The sequence below is a fragment of the Phoca vitulina genome, unplaced genomic scaffold (assembly GCF_004348235.1).
Source record: "Phoca vitulina isolate PV1807 unplaced genomic scaffold, GSC_HSeal_1.0 scaffold55, whole genome shotgun sequence".
NCBI lineage: Eukaryota > Metazoa > Chordata > Mammalia > Carnivora > Phocidae > Phoca > Phoca vitulina.
In genome coordinates this window covers 3,103,237-3,121,195 of record NW_022589758.1, presented here as the reverse complement: position 1 = coordinate 3,121,195, position 17,959 = coordinate 3,103,237, and the positions used below count along the sequence as shown (strand labels likewise).

General features: G+C 42.3%; 2 protein-coding genes across 3 annotated transcripts in view; one reads left to right on the top strand and one right to left on the bottom strand.

Moving 5' to 3' along the window:
- The window catches only part of TXLNG (taxilin gamma), a 64,583-nt gene extending 47,836 nt beyond the window's left edge, over positions 1–16,747 (bottom strand). Inside the window, exon 1 of one of the 2 annotated variants that reach the window (XM_032389598.1) lies at positions 16,573–16,747. In XM_032389598.1, the coding sequence (XP_032245489.1) occupies positions 16,573–16,674 (102 nt within the window). In that variant the 5' untranslated portion in view covers positions 16,675–16,747. The remainder of the gene's footprint in view (positions 1–16,572) is intronic. The other variant, XM_032389597.1, reaches the window with a different exon arrangement.
- LOC116622866 (60S ribosomal protein L34-like) lies at positions 311–664 on the top strand. The gene has a single exon (XM_032389599.1). The coding sequence runs from the start codon at positions 311–313 to the stop codon at positions 662–664; it is 354 nt and encodes a 117-aa protein (XP_032245490.1).
- Positions 16,748–17,959: the final 1,212 nt, after the last annotated feature.

Sequence of the window (17,959 nt, the reverse complement as noted above, 5' to 3'; positions counted from 1 at the left end):
TCTACCTCATTCTCTCTCATATAAATAAATAAAATCTTAAAAAAAAAAATAGGCATCCAAAACCGTCAGTATTTACAGATGACATAATTCTATACATAGAAAACCCTAAAGACTCTACCAAAAAACTCTTAGAATAAATAAATTCACTGAAGTTGCAGGATACAAAACCAATATACAGAAATAATTTGCATTTCTATACACTAATAATGAACCATCAGAAAGAGAAATTAAGAAAACAATCCCACCTATGATGGCATCAAAAAGAAAAAATACTGTCCTCTTCCGGGGACAGCGTCCATAGGCATTCAGAATGGTCCAGCGTTTGACCTACCGTTGTAGGCTGTCCTATAATACAGCCTCTAACAAAACTAGGCTGTCCCAAACCCCTGGTAATAGAATTGTTTACCTTTATACCAAGAGGGTTGGGAAAGCACCAAAATCTGCAAGTGGCGTGTGCCCAGGCCGACTTCGAGGAGTTCGTGCTGTAAGACCTAAAGTCCTTATGAGGTTGTCCAAAACGAAAAAACACGTCAGCAGGGCCTATGGTGGTTCCATGTGTGCTAAGTGTGTTCGTGACAGGATCAAGCGTGCTTTCCTTATCGAGGAGCAGAAAATCGTTGTGAAAGCGTTGAAGGCCCAAGCACAGAGTCAGAAAGCTAAATAAAAAAATGCTTTTTTGAGTAATAAAAAAAATCAGAAGGCTTGGAAAAAAAAAAAAAAGAAAAAGAAAAAATACCTAGGAATAAATTTAACTGGGGTGAGAAACACGTACGCTGAAAACTATAAAACACAGCTGAAAGACACTGAAGAAGACACAAATAAATGGAAAGATATTCTGTGCTCACAGATGGGGATAAACTCATGGATTAGAATAATTAACATTGCTAAAATGTCCATACTACTCAAAGCAATCTACAAATTCAATGCAATCCCTATCAAAATTCCAATGGCATTTTTCACAGAACTAGAACAAATAATCCTAAAATTTGTATGGAATTACAAAAACCCCAAAATAACCAGAGCAATCTTGAGCAAAGCTGGAGGTATCACACGCCCTGATTTCCAACTATACTCCAAAGCTCTAGTAATCAAAATGGTATGGCACTGGCCTAAAACAGATAGATCAAAGGAACAGAGTTAAGAGAGCCTAGAAATAAACCCATGCATATATGGTCAATTAATCTATCACAAAGGAGGTAAAATATACAACGGGGAAAAGACAGTCTTCAACAAATGGTGCTGGGAAAACTGAACAGCCATATGCAAAAGAATGAAACTGGACCACTTTCTTACACTATACACAAAATTTAACTCAGAATGGATTAGAATTGAAAGTGAAACCATAAAACTCCTAAAGAAAACAAAGGTGATAAGGCCCTTGACACAGCTTTTGGTGACACAGTTTTTGTTCTGACTCTAAATTTAGGCAATGGCAACAGAAGCAAAAATAAACAAATGGGGCTATATCAAACTAAAAAGCTTCTGCACAGGGGCACCTGGGTGGCTCAGTCGGTTGAGTGTCTGCCTTCAGCTCAGGTCATGATCCCAGGGCCCTGGGATCCAGCCCTGCATCGGGCTCCCTGTCCAGTGGGGAGCCTGCTTCTCCCTCTCCCTCTGCCCCTCCCCCCCAGCTCATGCACACATGCTCTCTCTCTCTCTCTCTCTCAAATAAATAAAATCTAAAAAGAAAATTCTTTCCCCCCTCCATCGGCCCCCACCCTGGCACGAGAGTGTGAGCTCTCTCTCAAATAAATAAATCTTAAAAAAAAAAAAAAAATGGGCAGGGACGCCTGGGTGGCTCAGTCAGTTAAGCGTCTGCCTTGGGCTCAGGTCATGATCCCAGGGTACTGGGATCGGGCCCCACATTGGGCTCCCTGCTTGGCGGGAAGCCTGCTTCACCCTCTTCCACTCCCCCTGCTTGTGTTCCCTCTCTCGCTGTATCTCTCTCTGTCAAATAAATAAAATCTTAAAAAAAAAAAAAGGACAAGAAATAAGTGTTGGAGAGTTTACAGAAAAAAGGGAACCCTTGTGTACAGTGGGAATGTAAATTGGTGCAGCTACTATGATGCTACAATAGGGCAGTATGGAAGTTCCTCAAAAAATTAAAAATAGAACTACAACATGATCCAGCTATTTCACTTCGGGGTATTTATCTGAAGAAAATGAAAATACAAATTTGAAAAGATATATGCATCCCTATGTTCACTGCAGCATTATTTACAATAGCCAAGATAGAGAAACAATCTAAGTATCCATCAGCAGATGAATGGATAAGGAAGATCCTGTATATATACACAGTGGAGTATTACTCAGCCATAAAAAAGAACAAAATCTTGCCATTTGCAACAACAGTGATGGACCTAGAGGGTATCACGCTAAGCAAAATAAATCACACAGAGAAAGACAAATATTGTATGATTTCAATTATATGTGGAATCTAAAAAACAAAACTCACAGATACAGGGGATAGATAGGTGGTTATTAGAGAGGAAGGGGGTTGGAGGTGGACTAAAGGGTAAAGGAGGTCAATCACATGGTGATGGATGGTAAATAGACTTATTGTAGCGATCACTTTGTAGTGTATACAAATACTGATTATAATACTGTACATCTAAAACTAATATAATGTGATATTACCATTTTTCCCTCAATTTAAATAAATTGGGAAAAAAACCAGCCTAGTGTTTGAGATACATGGAATTTACAAAAGAGGGTTAACATAGTATACATAAGGCTAAACTCTGAGTAAAGGGAGGAAGGAAAACACCTAACATCTACTAACTGCTATGTGCTAAGCTTTTTAAATACATTATTTAGTCTAGCCTTACAATTCTAAGATAGTAAGAATGTCACTCCATTACATAGATAAACTAAGGAGCAAAGTAGGAAGTAAGAGAGAAAAAGTCCATTTTTTGAGACCTACATTTATTGAGCTTGGTATGGAGGTAATGCTTCTATGGGGGATGTCCTAAAGAATCATATTTGAAGTTAAGAATCATGATGTGGGGAGCGCCTGGGTGGCTCAGTCGTTAAGCCTCTGCCTTCGGCTCAGGTCATGATCCCAGGGTCCTGGGATCAAGCCCCGCATCGGGCTCCCTGCTCAGCAGGAAGCCTGCTTCTCCCTCTCCCACTCCCCCGGCTTATGTTCCCTCTGTCAAATAAATAAATAAAAAATCTTAAAAAAAAAAAAAAGAATCATGATGTGGGGCGCCTGGGTGGCTCAGCCGGTTGAGCATCTGCCTTCAGCTCAAGTCATAATTCCAGGGTCCTGGGATGGAACCTGCTCAGCGGAGAGCCTGTTTCTCCCCCTCCCTCTGCTGCTCCCCTTGCTTGTGCTCTCTCAAATAAATAAAATCCTTAAAAAAAAAATTCATGATTCATGAATACCCAAGTGTTCACTGACAGATAAACAAAATATGGTATGTAATACATACATTAAAATAATTATTCAGGGCGCCTGGGTGGCTCAGTTGGTTAAGCTACTGCCTTCGGCTCAGGTCATGATCCTGGAGTCCCTGGATCGAGTCCCGCATCGGGCTCCCTGCTCGGCAGGGAGTCTGCTTCTCCCTCTGACCCTCCCCCCCTCATGTGCTTGCTCTCTCTCATTCTCTCTCAAATAAATTAAAAAAAAAAAAAAAAAAATCAAAAAAAAAAAAAATTATTCAGCCTTAAAAAGTAAAATTTTGACACATGCTAAAACATGGATGAACCCTGAAAATATGTTTAAGTGGGGGTTCCTGGCTAGCTCAGTCGGAAGGGCATGCTTCTCTTGATCTCAGGACCATGAGTTTGAGCCCCATGCTGGGTGTAGAGATTACTTAAATAAACTTTAAAAAAGGGCACTTGGATGGCTCAGTTGAATGCCCAGCTCTGGATTTCGGCTTGAGCAGTGATCTCAGGGCTGGAGCCCTGTGTTGCGGGGGGTGGGGGGTGGTGGGGTGTTCTGCTTAGCGGGGAGTCTGATTGTTCCTCTCCCTCTGCTCCTCCCCGCTTCCAACCCTGCTCATGCTCTAAAATAAATAAAATCTTAAAAAAAAATACATCTTCAAAAGTCTTTAAAAAAAATAAACTTAAAAAAATATATATGTTAAGTGAAAAAAGCCAGACACAAAAAGACAAACACTGTATGATTCCATTTATAGAAGTACCAACAACAGTCAAATACATAGAGAAAATAGAATAATAGTTGCCAGGGGCTCAGGGCAAGGGGGAATGGAGTAGAGTTTCAGTTTGGGAAGATGAAAAAGTTCTGGAAATGGATGATTGTGTTGTTTGCACAATACTGTTAATGTAATTGATGTAATTAATGCCACTGAACGCCCGAAAAGGGTTAAAATGGTAAACTTTATGTTATGCATATTTTACCCCCCCCCACACACACACACACACACACGAAAGAATCACGATGAACGTACTTTGGTTTAGAATGTTCTTCAAGCCTTTAGCAAATAAAACCTAACTTTATACTGGCCATTAGGAATTAAATGTAAAAATATTCTGGTTGCTAGGATTACTGAATTGCTCCATTAACAAGATAAAGCAGTTGAGTCAGTAATAATTGGGATTCCACATTCCTAGAACAAGGTTTAGGAATAGGGCCAGGAAAAATAAACCTATTCTCTCCTGACAGAATGGTCTTGGGAAAAAAACAAAACAAAACAGGAAAACAAGGGAAAGCAGAGCCCACTTCTGAGAAAACTCAGGGGTAGTGGTTCTCAAAGTATGGTCCCTGTGTACCCTTCCAGATAGTCTGCAACCTCAAACATTATTTTCATAATAATACAGAGATATTATTGGTCTTTTGGTGTTAACACTTGCACTAATGGTACAAAAGCAGTAAAGAAATCAAGGCAGGGGCACCAAACTCTAAGTCATGGTTTTCTTCACCACCATGTACTCTAAATGGAGGGGGAGGGGGCATTTTTACTTAAAAATGCCCTTGAGGAAGCAATAAAATTACAAATTTTTATTAAATCTCAACCAATGAGTCTACATCTTTTTAACTGTGAGAAGACATAGAAAGTACACATAAAGCACTTCTGCTGCACACCAAAGTGTGATGGGATGGTAAAGAAAACCACTAATGCAGCTGTTTGAACTACAAGCCCAACCAGACTTATTCAGACTTCAGACCTGGGTATTTGGCAAACGTATTCTCCAAAATATATACAGTGAAGGGGCGCCTGGGTGGCTCAGTCGTTAAGCGTCTGCCTTCGGCTCGGGTCATGATCCCAGGGTCCTGGGATCAAGCCCCGCATCGGGCTCCCTGCTCCGTGGGAAGCCTGCTTCCCCCTCTCCTACTCCCCCTGCTTGTGTTCCCTCTCTTGCTGTCTCTGTCAAATTAAAAAAGAAAAAAAAAAAAAAAATATATATATATATATATAGTGAAGTGAGCCTGTTACTTCAAGGCAAACAACAGATAGTATTTGTTGCCAATGATAAAATTTGAGTTTTTAAGCAAAATTTAGAATTTTTTTAAAACTATCTGCTACCACGAGTTTGAGAGCTTCCCAATACTTAGGACTTTTCTGTACAACATAGGAACTACAGTGAATAATATAATAACACTGTATGGTGATATATGGAGACTATACTTACGGTAGTAAGCACTGAGTAATGTAAAGAATTGTTAAATCACTATGCTGTACACCTGAACTAATAATATTGTTAAAAAAAAAAACTCTCCTGATGACATCAGTAGTGATACTAACATTATTTTGATATTATATAGCAAAATGTGTCAACATTTGGAAGATCGATGCAATTTGGTAAACCAATACTTTCCAAGTGACTAACAGATGATATTACAAAATGATGCATGGGGAAAAGAACATCCATTCAAAGTGCAAAACAGACCATTAGATTTTAATATGACAGTACTAAAAGTTCAGTAAAGTTTCAGATCCCACATTGGCAACTAACCTGCAAGAACTACTACTTGCCAAGTTTTGGTGTAATATCAAAGAATTTCCACAACTGTCTAAAAAAGCTATTAAAACACTCCTCCCTGCTCCAACTACATACATGTGTAAGGCCAGACTGTCTTTGTATACTTCAACTACAATGGCATATTGTCATCAACTGAATCCAGAAGCAGGTTTGAGAATTCAGCTGTCTATTAAGCCATTCATTAAAGAAACCTGCAAAAACATAAAATAATGCCACTCTTCTTCTCACTTAAAAAAAAAAAATCAAGACATCTTGACTTTTTTTTAAATTCCCTTCATTTATTTCACCCATTCCCCCACCCATCTCCCCTGTGGCAACCACCAGTTTGTTCTCTGTATTTAGGAGTCTGTTATTTTGGAAAATCAGTATTTAATTTTCAAAAACCATTATGCTGATATGTGGCAGGCAGCTTCTGACATGGCCCCAATGACCCCAGTGATCCTCCTGGTATTCACAACCTTGTATAATCCCCTCCCCTTGAATGCAGGCTAGACCTAGTGACTGACTTCTAATGAAGAGAGAATCTGGCAAAAGTGAGGAGCTGTCTCCTCTATGGTCATGTGACAAAAGAATGCAACTTCCTTCTCTCTTCTGCTGACAGTCTTGCTCATTCTGATGAAGCCAGCAGCTATGTTGTGAGATGCCTATGGAAAGGCCCATGTAGCAAGGAACCAAGGGCACCCTTGGAGCCAACAGCTCATAAGGAATTGAATCCTGCCGATAATCACATGAGTGAGCTAGGAAGTGGATCCATCCCCATCAAGCCTTCAGATGACTGCAGTCCATGAGACCCTGAAGCAGAGAACCCAACTAAGCCACACCCAGATTCCTGACCTATAGAAAGAGTAAGATCATAAATGTTGTTTCAAGCACTAAGTTTTGGGGTGATTTGTTACACGGCAATAGATAATTAGTACAATATGAGTTCATTTTAAATGAATGATAATTTAAAATTTGTTTTAATTTCTAATATGGGAAATATTAGATATAACCCACAAAAACAAAAACATAGTTAAAAATTATGCAAAAAGATCCTGAAACCAAAATGTTTCAGAACTGCTGTCCTGGTTGTGGTGGAACAGGAATAGAGAGACTAGAAGGCCAACACACTCAAACCATGGTCTGAGAGGGTTCCTTATCTCGGTACCCTTAACCAAGCAGATCCATCTCTAGGGAATACAGCCCTGGTACCAAGTACAAAGACAGGGAGCCAGAAGTGCCATTTCCTCTGGTTCATTCAGAAGCCTCTCCAACAGTACTTGATATACTTCCTCATTTAATCCTCAGAACTACCTTATAGGCAGGAATGATGAACAAACAGTCTCACTGATATAATTTAAAGTAGTTTGTCCTCGGTCATGAACATAAGGGCTTGGAAAGCAGAGACTGAATTCTTAGCTTTCTCTGTATCATTCCAGAGAATACGTTCTTCCAAGGTTATGTTAAAAATAAATGTGGTGGTGGTCACAAAACTCTGTGAGTACACTAAAAACCACTGAACTGTACACTTTAAGTGGATGAATTGTATGGTATGTGAATTATACCTCAATAAAGCTGTTAACCAAAAACATAAATTAATACATGAGTAAAACCAGAGCAATGACAGAGTTCTGAGGAGGGATATAAACTGGAGGCAATAAGTTCTAGGAGTTGTCCCAACTCCTAACTTTTGGCAGCAAAAGGCTGCCAACGATCTGTCGCAATATGTTTTGAGCACGGGAGCACACAGAGGCATTAATAGGTAAATGAGAAAAAAAGAGGGAAACCAGCACTGAAGTTAGGATGAGGGAACCAGATTTCCCCCACTGGTGAAGAAGCCAAGAAATGAGCAAAGAGGTCCGGAAAAGGTCTAGTTGGGACTCAGTTTCTTTAGCCTTATGATCTCTCTTGTAGTAGTAAGTAGACACTACTAACATCTGTGGTAGGTGCTAACATCTGTATTAGACTATGCACATCATTTGCCTTTTAAAACAAGGATGATGGCATTAGATTTCGCATTTAATTTCTATGACTATTTTATAAAAATAAAGGGTGCTGGACTCCATGATTTGCAGAATCATTTCTAGCTCTAAAACTGTAATTCAATGATAATCTGCAAACTGAAAGATACCTGCAGCATTAGCCTAAACACCTATCTAGGCAGCAAAAATATCAGGAAACCCCAAAATTTCAATGCCCAAAGCTGCTGAAATATGCTTGGGCCTGACCTATTTTGCAGAGGGGCAGGGCCTGGGTCACACAATTAGTATCTTCAAGCCACAGACTCTTGAGATGTAAAATGGTCTTCAGGGTGCCTGGGTGGCTCAGTCGTTAAGTGACTGCCTTCGGCTCAGGTCATGATCCCAGGGTCCCGGAATCAAGTCCCGCATCAGGCCCCCTGCTCGGTGGGAGGCCTGCTTCTCCCTCTCCCACTCCCCCTGCTTGTGTTCCCTCTCTCGTGGTCTCTCTCTCTGTCAAATAAATAAATAAAATCTTTAAAAAAAAAAAAAAAAAAAGATGTAAAGTGGTCTTCTACTTTTATGGGTTACCTAAATGGAACAACCCGTCCCAATTTTATGAAGTCACACTTCACCAGCTCCACGTGGACCAACCATGATGTACCTCTGAACATCAAGCTTTCTCTTTTTCCTTGTCCTACTTACCCAGACCACTTTAGCTCTTTGTTAACACTGTGCTGTGTGGACTTTAAGACAGGTTTTTACAAATTACACTTGGAGGTGCTTTTGCAGAGAGTTAAAGTACAGCATACCTCCTAAATCATTTACCTTAAAGTTGACGTAAAGCCTCAGTGAAACAAAAGGAATGAAACCTGTAAGGGTCCAAATTCCCCTCAAAACTTCCCAGATCATAATAGCTTTTCTATACCCCCAGTGATCCAACCCACCCTTCACAATTTCTTTTCATTTAACAAAAAATGATTACTCTTTTGACCCACCACCGAGTTTAGCTTACATTCAACAAGGAGCATGTTTTTATTCACTATTCTCAAGAAATGTGTTAAGAGAGCACAAGACATATGGCACATGGGTGACAACTTTTGGAACCCAAAAAGTCTGACCTTCAAACATACCACTTACTGCCTCCTATGCAGCCATGAGGGAGATCAACCTCTCAGTTTCCTTATCTGTAAACTAGGGATACACATTATCTACCTTCTAGAGTTGTAAGATTAGATATAATCAATATAAACTGTAGCATGCAAAACTGTTATAATAATATCTGAATAAGGATGCATTTGCAAATTATGCAAAATGCCTACATTCTCACTTTTAATATGGCCCAAATCATAAAACACTTAGCAAAATGTGCTTCTAAGCTACTGGCACATCTTCCTTGCCAAACCATTCTACACTGACCTTTCTGAAAGTAGGGAAAGAAAAAAAGTGGAGAAGTGCTGGTTTAGCAGTATTACTTATGGCAGACTACAGAGTGTGAAATTGGGGAGAATGGGGGTCGTTCTGGGGGATATTTTGGAAGTGTAACACAGAATGCAAATCAACACCCTGAGCAATAAATGCTAAGGAAATTATTTTGATAGCACAGGAGGACAACACTGGTTATTTTATATGTCTTTTCCATCAAGTAATAAAATTTAAGTAGTTCTAAGTACCAAGAGAGTTTCAACTAGGAAATGAATTGAATCATAAAAATATACTCTCAGGGTTCAAATCCTTAAAGGGTCACCTGACCCATTTTTATTTTCTTCTGGAAATGCTCCACTTGGGAAAAATTTAAACATAGCTAATTCTCAGTGTTAATGAATACTATATTAAACTTGTACATTATTTTATACATTTAAAATACTGTCACATCTGTTATATTAACTAAAAGTTACTGATAAGCAGATTAGAACCAAACCAAAAGGAACTGAAGGAGGGGGAAGGGGGAGAGTAGGGGAGGAAAAGGCAAAGGAATTTCTTTGGGATATTAGATTAAAATTTGCTAGGTAAGCAGAAACTGTCCATGCAGTAGGGTACATCGGTTGCACAATTATGTATCAACTCTAGGCCAACTTCATCAACTCTGAGCTATGTTATTTAAGCAAGTTTTCTGTTATTTGACTGAGACTCAGATGTCGTATCTATCCACCTGGGAAGATCACCTACTCTGCAAAGGTAAGTAGATATTAGAATGGAAGCACATTTTAAGTGCCTAGCACATTGCAGGAAACAGAGAGGTCTCAAATTTCTTTCCTTTGAAAGAGAGCTCTCTGTAAAGTGTAAAATGTGAACAGCATATTATTAAAAAATCTATTATAGTGAATCCTTCTGTAAAGAATCCCATACACAAGCAAATCACACACACCTGGTTTTATGGCATCTAGATTTGACATATACATTCCTACATAAAACTTCTCTAGTCAACTGGATGGACCTAGAGAGCACTATGGTAAGAAAAGTCAGAGAAAGACAAATACCATGACTTCATTTGTATGTGGAATCTTAAAAAACCAAAACAAATAGGGGCGCCTGGGTGGCTCAGTTGGTTAAGCGACTGCCTTCGGCTCAGGTCATGATCCTGGAGTCCCTGGATCGAGTCCCGCATCGGGCTCCCTGCTCGGCGGGGAGTCTGCTTCTCTCTGTGACCCTAACCCCTCTCATGTGCTCTCTCTCATTCTCTCTCTCTCAAATAAATAGAAATCTTAAAAAAAAAACAAAACACCAAAACAAATAAACAAACAAAAAGAACAAACAGACCCATAAATACAGAGAACTGATGGCTGTCAGAGGGGAAGGTGGTGGGAGGATGGGCAAAATGGGTGAAGGGGAGTGACAGGTACAGGCTTCCAGTTATAGAATGAATAAGTCACAGGAATAAAAGGTATAGCACAGGGAATATAGTCAAAGGTATTGTAACAGCACTATATGGTGACAGGTGGTAGCTACACTTGTGGTAAATGCATAATTCACCATATTGTATAGACTTGTTGAATCACTATGTTGTATACCCAAAACTAATGTAACCTTACGTGTCAACTATACTTCAGTTACAAAAAAAAAAAACTTCTTGGGGCGCCTGGGTGGCTCAGTCAGTTAAGTGTCCAACTCTTCCTATCAGCTCAGGTCTTGATCTCAGGGTCGTGAGTTCAAGTCCCACTTTGGGCTCCACGCTGGACATGGAACCTACTTAAAAACAAAAACAAAACAACACAAAGACAAACAAAAAAAAAAACAAAAGAAAAACCACTTCTCTACAGGCGCCTGGGTGGCTCAGCCGTTAAGCATCTGCCTTCAGCTCAGGTCATGATCCCAGGGTCCTGGGATCGAGCCCCGTGTCAGGCCCCCTGCTAGGCGGGAAGCCTGCTTCTCCCTCTCCCACTCCCCCTGCTTGTGTTCCCTCTCTCGCTGTGTCTCTCTCTGTCAAATAAATAAAATCTTAAAAAAAAAAAAAAACACTTCTCTAGTCAAAAACAATATAAATGACACATATAACATACAAACCACCTTCCAGTAATATAGCATATAAATATGGCATATTATGATCTAAAAACATGGAATTACTAAAGGAATGTGCTATATCTGGTCTACTCTCATTACTGCTTTGCCTCTTTGGTTCCCCTTGAAAATGAAATTGACCAAAGTTTGAAAATAGACAACAATGTTGTAAAGAGAAGGTCACTTTATTATTTAGTCTCCGTGCCGAAGAGTGGAGATTCAAATCCACAAATGGGGAGAAAAACAAGATAATGAAATGGTTTCTTCCTACCCCATACTCTTGCCACACCCTGACTGGACTTCTCATTTTACCTATCATAGAGAGATTCTGGGAAGAGAGAAAACTACAAAGGCTTGGTAGATAGATTTACAAAATTAATAGCACCCTAAAAGCAAGAGAAATGGATCTTTCATATATTCTCCCTACCAGATCAAGTAAAATTCTACATGCCTGGCACTGTGCTGAACGGTTCTCATCAACTCTTATTCTTCACAACAATCCTATGTGGTAGGTGTTAGCATCATCGCCACTTTACAGATGATGCAACTGAGGCTCAGAAAGATTGAGAAACTCACCCAAGGTTGCACAGCTAGTAAAGTAAGTGGCAGAGAGCCAAGAGTCTTGACTCCAAAATCCATACTATTCACCCACTAGTATACTACTTATTACCATAGTCTAGATGAAAGGGTATTGGTTTTTAGACTTGGCTTCACCCCTTGGGCAAATCACTTGACCTTGCTGAGCAGTTTGTCATCTGTAAATGAGGGCAATGATAGTTCCTCCAGACTTCTCCATAGCATCCAGTGATGCTAAAGAGTTAACAAAAGGGCACCTGGGCGGCTCACCTTTGGCTCAGGTCACCATCCCAGGGTCCTGGGATCCAGCCCCGCATCGGGTCCCCTGCTCAGCAGGAGGCCTGCTTCTCCCTCCCCCACTCCCCCTGCTTGTGTTCCCTCTCTCTGTGTCTCTCTCTCTGTCAGATAAATAAAATCTTTTAAAAAATAAAAAATAGTCAACAAAAGTGCAAATATGCTGTAAAAATTATGGGGCGCGATGTAAATGTAAGATTTTGTTAATCTGAGCCTTGGTTACATATCTTTATCCTTCCAAATGGTTTACTGACCTAAAAATAAGTTGTTTTTTTTTTTTAAGAGTTTATTTATTTGAGAGACAGAGATAGCGACAGAGATAGCAAGAGAGAGAGCACGAGCAAGGGAGAGTAGGAGAGGGAGAAGCAGGCTCCCCGCTGAGCAGGGAGCCCAATATGGGATTCCATCCCAGGACCTGGTGATCATGACCCGAGCCGAAGGCAGACGCCCAACCGAGACTGAGCCACCCAGGCGCCCCTATAAATAAGTTTAACAGTAGGTTCAATCATTTTTAACATTCCCCATCAAAAATCTATTATTAAAAACCAAAACAAAGCTACCTTAGACATTCTGGAAAAGGCAAAACAATACAGATAGTAAAAAGATCAGTGGCTACCAAAGGTTCAGGGGAATGGAAGGAGGGATAAATAGGGGATTTTCAGGGCAGTGAAAACTATTCCGTAGGATACTGTAATGGTGGATGCAGGTCACTATACATTTGTCAAAACTCTTAAAATGTACAACACCAAGAATGAACCCCAATGCAAATTACGGACTTTTGTTAATGGCAATGTATCAATACTGGCTCATCAATTCTAACAAATGCACCACACTAATGGAAGATGTAAATAATAGGAGAAACGATGTGTGTGAGGGAATATATGGGAACTCTGTAATTGATGCTCAATTTTTCTGTAACCTAAAACTGCTCAAAAACCAGTGTCTATTAATTTTTAAAAAAATTCAATCTCCTAAAACAAACTCTACACAGAAATTTACAGAGTAATGACCTTTTTTTTGTTCTTTTTTTTTTAAGATTTTATTTATTTATTTGACAGAGAGAGAGGGAGAGAGCACAAGCAGAGGGAGCGGCAGGCAGAGGGAGAGGGAGAAGCAGGCTCCTTGCTGAGCGGGGCACCCGATGTGGGGCTGGATCCCAGGACCCTGGGATCATGACCTGAGCCGAAGGCAGACGCCTAACGACTGAGCCACCCAGGCGCCCCATGACCTTGGTGTTCTAAAAAATGCCTGGAATACCTGACAATGTATATCCCATCCTTTTAGACCAATGTTGTCCAACAGAATTTTATGCAATGATGGAAATATTTTGGATCTTCTCTAACACAGTAGCCACTAGCCACCTTGGCTACTGAACACTTGAAATGTGGCTAGTATGAGAGAGAATGGAATGTTTATTTTTATTTATTATTTTTTTAAGATTTTATTTATTTATTTGAGAGAGAGAGAAAGAGAGAGAGAGAGCTAGAGAGAGCAGAAGTAGGGTGAAGGGCAGAGGGCAGAAGGGCTGAGCGGGGAAGCCTGATGTGGGGCTCGGTCCCCAGCCGAAGGCAGACGCTTAACTGACTGAGCCACCGAGGCGCCCCTTATTTAATTTCAATTAACATTTAAACAGCCACATGCAGCTAGTGGCTATCATATCAGCACAGTTTTAGACAATTCAAGAGACCCTTAGAAATGTACTAAAAGGGCTCAGTCGGTTAAGCATCTGCCTTCGGCTCAGGTCGTGATCCCGGGGTCCTGGGATCGAGCCCCGCGTTGGGCTCCTTGCTCAGCAGGGAGTCTGCTTCTCCCTCTACCCTTCCCCCTGCTCATGTGCTCTCTCTAATAAATAAATAAAATCTTAAAAATAAAAAAAGAAATGTACTATAATATTAACCTTAGAAGAAAGGAGTTACCTTAAGAGACCATTCAAATGGATGTAGTTATGAAACAATGCCACAATTAACTGAGCTGGCGAAGAATGACTAAGTAGATGGTTCAAACAATTAGGAGCCAATAAAGCCCATCTCCAGTTGTTTTTCCCTTTAAGTCAGTGACTAAACAGTCACTCTTCTTTAATTCCCTCAATATTTTCAAAACATTCCAATTAGTTAAACATCATTTCTGCTTCCTGAAAAAATACAGTACAAGTCAAGTTAGAATTAGGAATATTCTTTCAAGTTGGTAACCCAGAGGAAATAAAAAAATTAGGGGTCATAAAGAAATAAGTGAGTTTTGCAGACACAAGATAGTCACCCAATTTTTTTTAAATGAAAATTCAAAAACTAATATTTAACCATGTATTTCAATTCCAGGTCATAGTCAATTGAAAATCAAAAGGAAAAAAGATGCCCAGAAAAACATGAGCAAAGAAAAAAGGTACAGGAGATAAAACAAAAATGAGACAGTACAGACACATATGACTATTCATATCCAGCTGTTACCCAGAGTGCTGCCTCAAAGGGTCATTACCTCTTATCTCAGTCGTTTAAAATGCTAGTTGATTAAACCTCAGTTCCTAATTCAGACTTTTGGTCCTTATCCTAGTGACATAAACGGGAACTTATATCCTCAACTGCAATGGCTTTCTATCAGAGTCCTTCCCTGGGGGATCTATGAAATCAAACACTGAGATTGGCTCCCCACCCTCAGGGAATAAATAAGTGTCCAAAGTGACAGTTTTGAAACTCTAGAGTACATTCGGTCCACAGCTTCTTTTTCAGTCCTTCAAGTACTGGATCTTTATTTTAGAGTACAAAGAAAGAAAGAGAGGTAACTGAGTAGTAGTAACACCCTTATGCAGGGAGATATGAAAATACCCAACCTTAGAAACAGGCCCCTAGCTCCCTGCTCCGCAGGGGGCCTGCTTCTCCCTCTCCCACTCCCCCTGCTTGTGTTCCCCCTCTCGCTGTGTCTCTGTCAAATAAATAAGTAAAATCTAAAAAAAAAAAAAAAAGCCCCTAAAAGCCAATTCTTGACACTTTGCTCGGATGTAAACCAAACCTTTGTTCTCCTTTTTCAAGCTCATAAATCTCATAAGAAAAATATTATTTCGTAATTTCACACAGGAGTGATTTTTGAGAGTATTCAAATGCATAATTAAGTAATATTAAATAGCGGAGTGATCAAGCAGGCCGTCCAACAAGTTGAACGTTTCAGTAAGTTCCACTGTAAGGAAAAAGAGACAGGGTTTCCACCTTTCCAGCGCCTTTCTCCGCGGATTTCCATTCCTGGGCCCTGAAAGCCCTGTACCCCATTTGGTGTGCAATCTTTTTCGAACTCCACCCACTGACTCCAGAACAAGTGGAATTCTCCCATTCTGAAGGTCTCGATTTTCCTGTATCCAGGGAGACATTGAAAACTCCTTGACGTGAGTCAAGTAAGGCAAGGGGAACGGTCCAGCCTGTCTCCCAGATTGAGAGAGACCGAAGGCCAGGGTGGGGGAGGCGCTCAAGTTTCCGCTCACCCAAAAAAAAGAAAGGAAAGGAGGGTAAATAAAGAAAGCAAGAAAGGGGAGGGAGGGCTAAATGGGAAGACCGGCTATCATGCGATGCTGCCCCCAACCCTGCGGGACCCAAGTGCACCAGCATCGTCTTCCCATCGCCGGTCCCACGTGTAGCCAGGCCAGTGGTGCCCAGAGACGAGCCCTGGGGCCCGGGAGCCGAACGGCCCCTCCAGCCCCGCGGCGTTCGCCCGCCCGCGCAGTGGCGGGGAGCGCAGGGGGGCGGGGGAAGGGGGGCGCAGTGCAACCCCGGCTCCCGCGCGGTTATCTTACTGCGCAACAGCCTCGCCCGCGCCGCCCGGGCGCACCCCGCAGCGCGCCCTGCGCACCTGCCCGGCAAGCGCAGGGCCAGCCCCTGACCCAGGCAGCCCTCCGACGGCGGCGCCCGGCGCCGGGGGCACTGGAAGCACGGAGAGCACCGGGAGCACGGAGAGCACGGAGAGCACGCCGAGGGTGGGGGCTAGGAGAAGAAACACCTGGCGCCCGGGGTTCCTCGGCGCCGGCCGCACGTGGCTGTCACACCTGGCGCGCCCCCGCCTCGCACCCCTTCCCCCTCACACCAGGCTGCGCCCCCTGCCCTCTCCCCACCTCTGCCGCGCGCCCCAAAACCCCAACCTTCGCTCCCTCCTACCCCATCGATCCCAGTCCCAAATCCTCCCCCACCTGCTCCCACTGTCGTCACCCCCGGGAAGGAAAAAGGCCGGATGTTCGTCCCGTGGCTAAAGGTAACCGGAGAGAGTGAAGATGTGTACCCCGAAAAATCTCGCCTGGGCATTCCCCCGGCCGTACAACAACGCGGACGCCTCCCAGACTGACCTTTTGCCGCGGGCTGCGTCGCCGTCCCCCCCGTCCGGCCTCAATAGCCTCTTCGGCGCCGCCGCCTCTTCCCCGCGCTGCCTCCTCTACCCGCGTCGCCATGAGGTGACGGCAGCAGCCAAACAAGCGGCCCGACAAGGGGCACGGAACCTTTCAGGGCCCCCGCGCCCCGCCCCTGAACGCCCACGGCCAATCGCCGCATGAACGGCTTCCCACGTGACCGGAGGAGGTTGGCCCCCGAGGGGATGGAGCGGGATGTGGGTGGGGAACATTGAAGTCTGGGCTGGGCTTCTGCGGGGCTGAAGGGCGAACACAGGCCGCGCGAGTCTGCGCAGACAGGGAAAAAGAAATCTGAAGCGGACCACAAGTCCCAGCAGGCTGCGCGGCCACGGCTCACCGGCCCAGCTCAGGATTGGAGCGTAAGGCGGCGTTCTGAAACGGGGAGTGTCCCCTGGGTTGCGCGTGCAGCCTAGGGACTTGTAGTTTTCTGGAAGCGATGTACCAGTACCGGAAGGTACTCTTAATTATCCTGAGGGAAAAGTTTAGAAATAGTCCAGTGTTTGGGAGGGAGCAGGAGTGGGGACATGTTGTGTTTTTGTTTCTGTTGCTCCTCTTCGGAATTGAACCCAAATGATTAGGGATAAGGGGAAATCATGACTTTCAAGGCGGCAGAGATGTAATGGCTTTCAGAATTTCTGGCTGGGACACCTGTCCCGAGTCCTAATCATCCACCAGAGCTCTCAGCACCATTTTACCTGTCCTGAGCTCCTGCGGGGTGGGGGCTGCGTCCTCTTCACCTTGGCTGAACCGCCTGGTCTTCTAGCACAGCTCTCCACGCTTAGTCGGCGCTTAATACATGTTGAATGTATCCTGTTTTCTCCGCTAGTCCTTTCGTTGCTGAAATTTTATTTTTTTTATTATGTTATGTTAATCACCATACATTACATCATTAGTTTTTGATGTAGTGTTTCCTCGTTACTGAAATTTTAAAACAAATTAGGTTTGCTGAATCGATTTCTTTTTTCTTGACAGGATTGGGGCGGGGGGTACAGTTTTGCTCAGGAATATTCCGTTTCCATCTGATGGAACCAGATCTCTAATGATGAGCCTCTGAAAGTCACGGACCCTCATGAAATTCTGATATATTAAATAACTCATTATGAAATTTTGCGTGAATTCTTTACCATTTTTTATTAAAGTTGAATACAAGACAGTGGTAGCAGATGCTAAAAATGTAATAATATACATGAGAGTAAATTTCAATATTGTGGAAATTCCATCTATCAATTTTAATTATTTCTGTAAATTTGGGGAAAGTACCAGTATTTTATCTCATGGGCAGCACACCTCAGTCCAGCTTTGAGATTTCAAAACTAGAGCAGTAGAT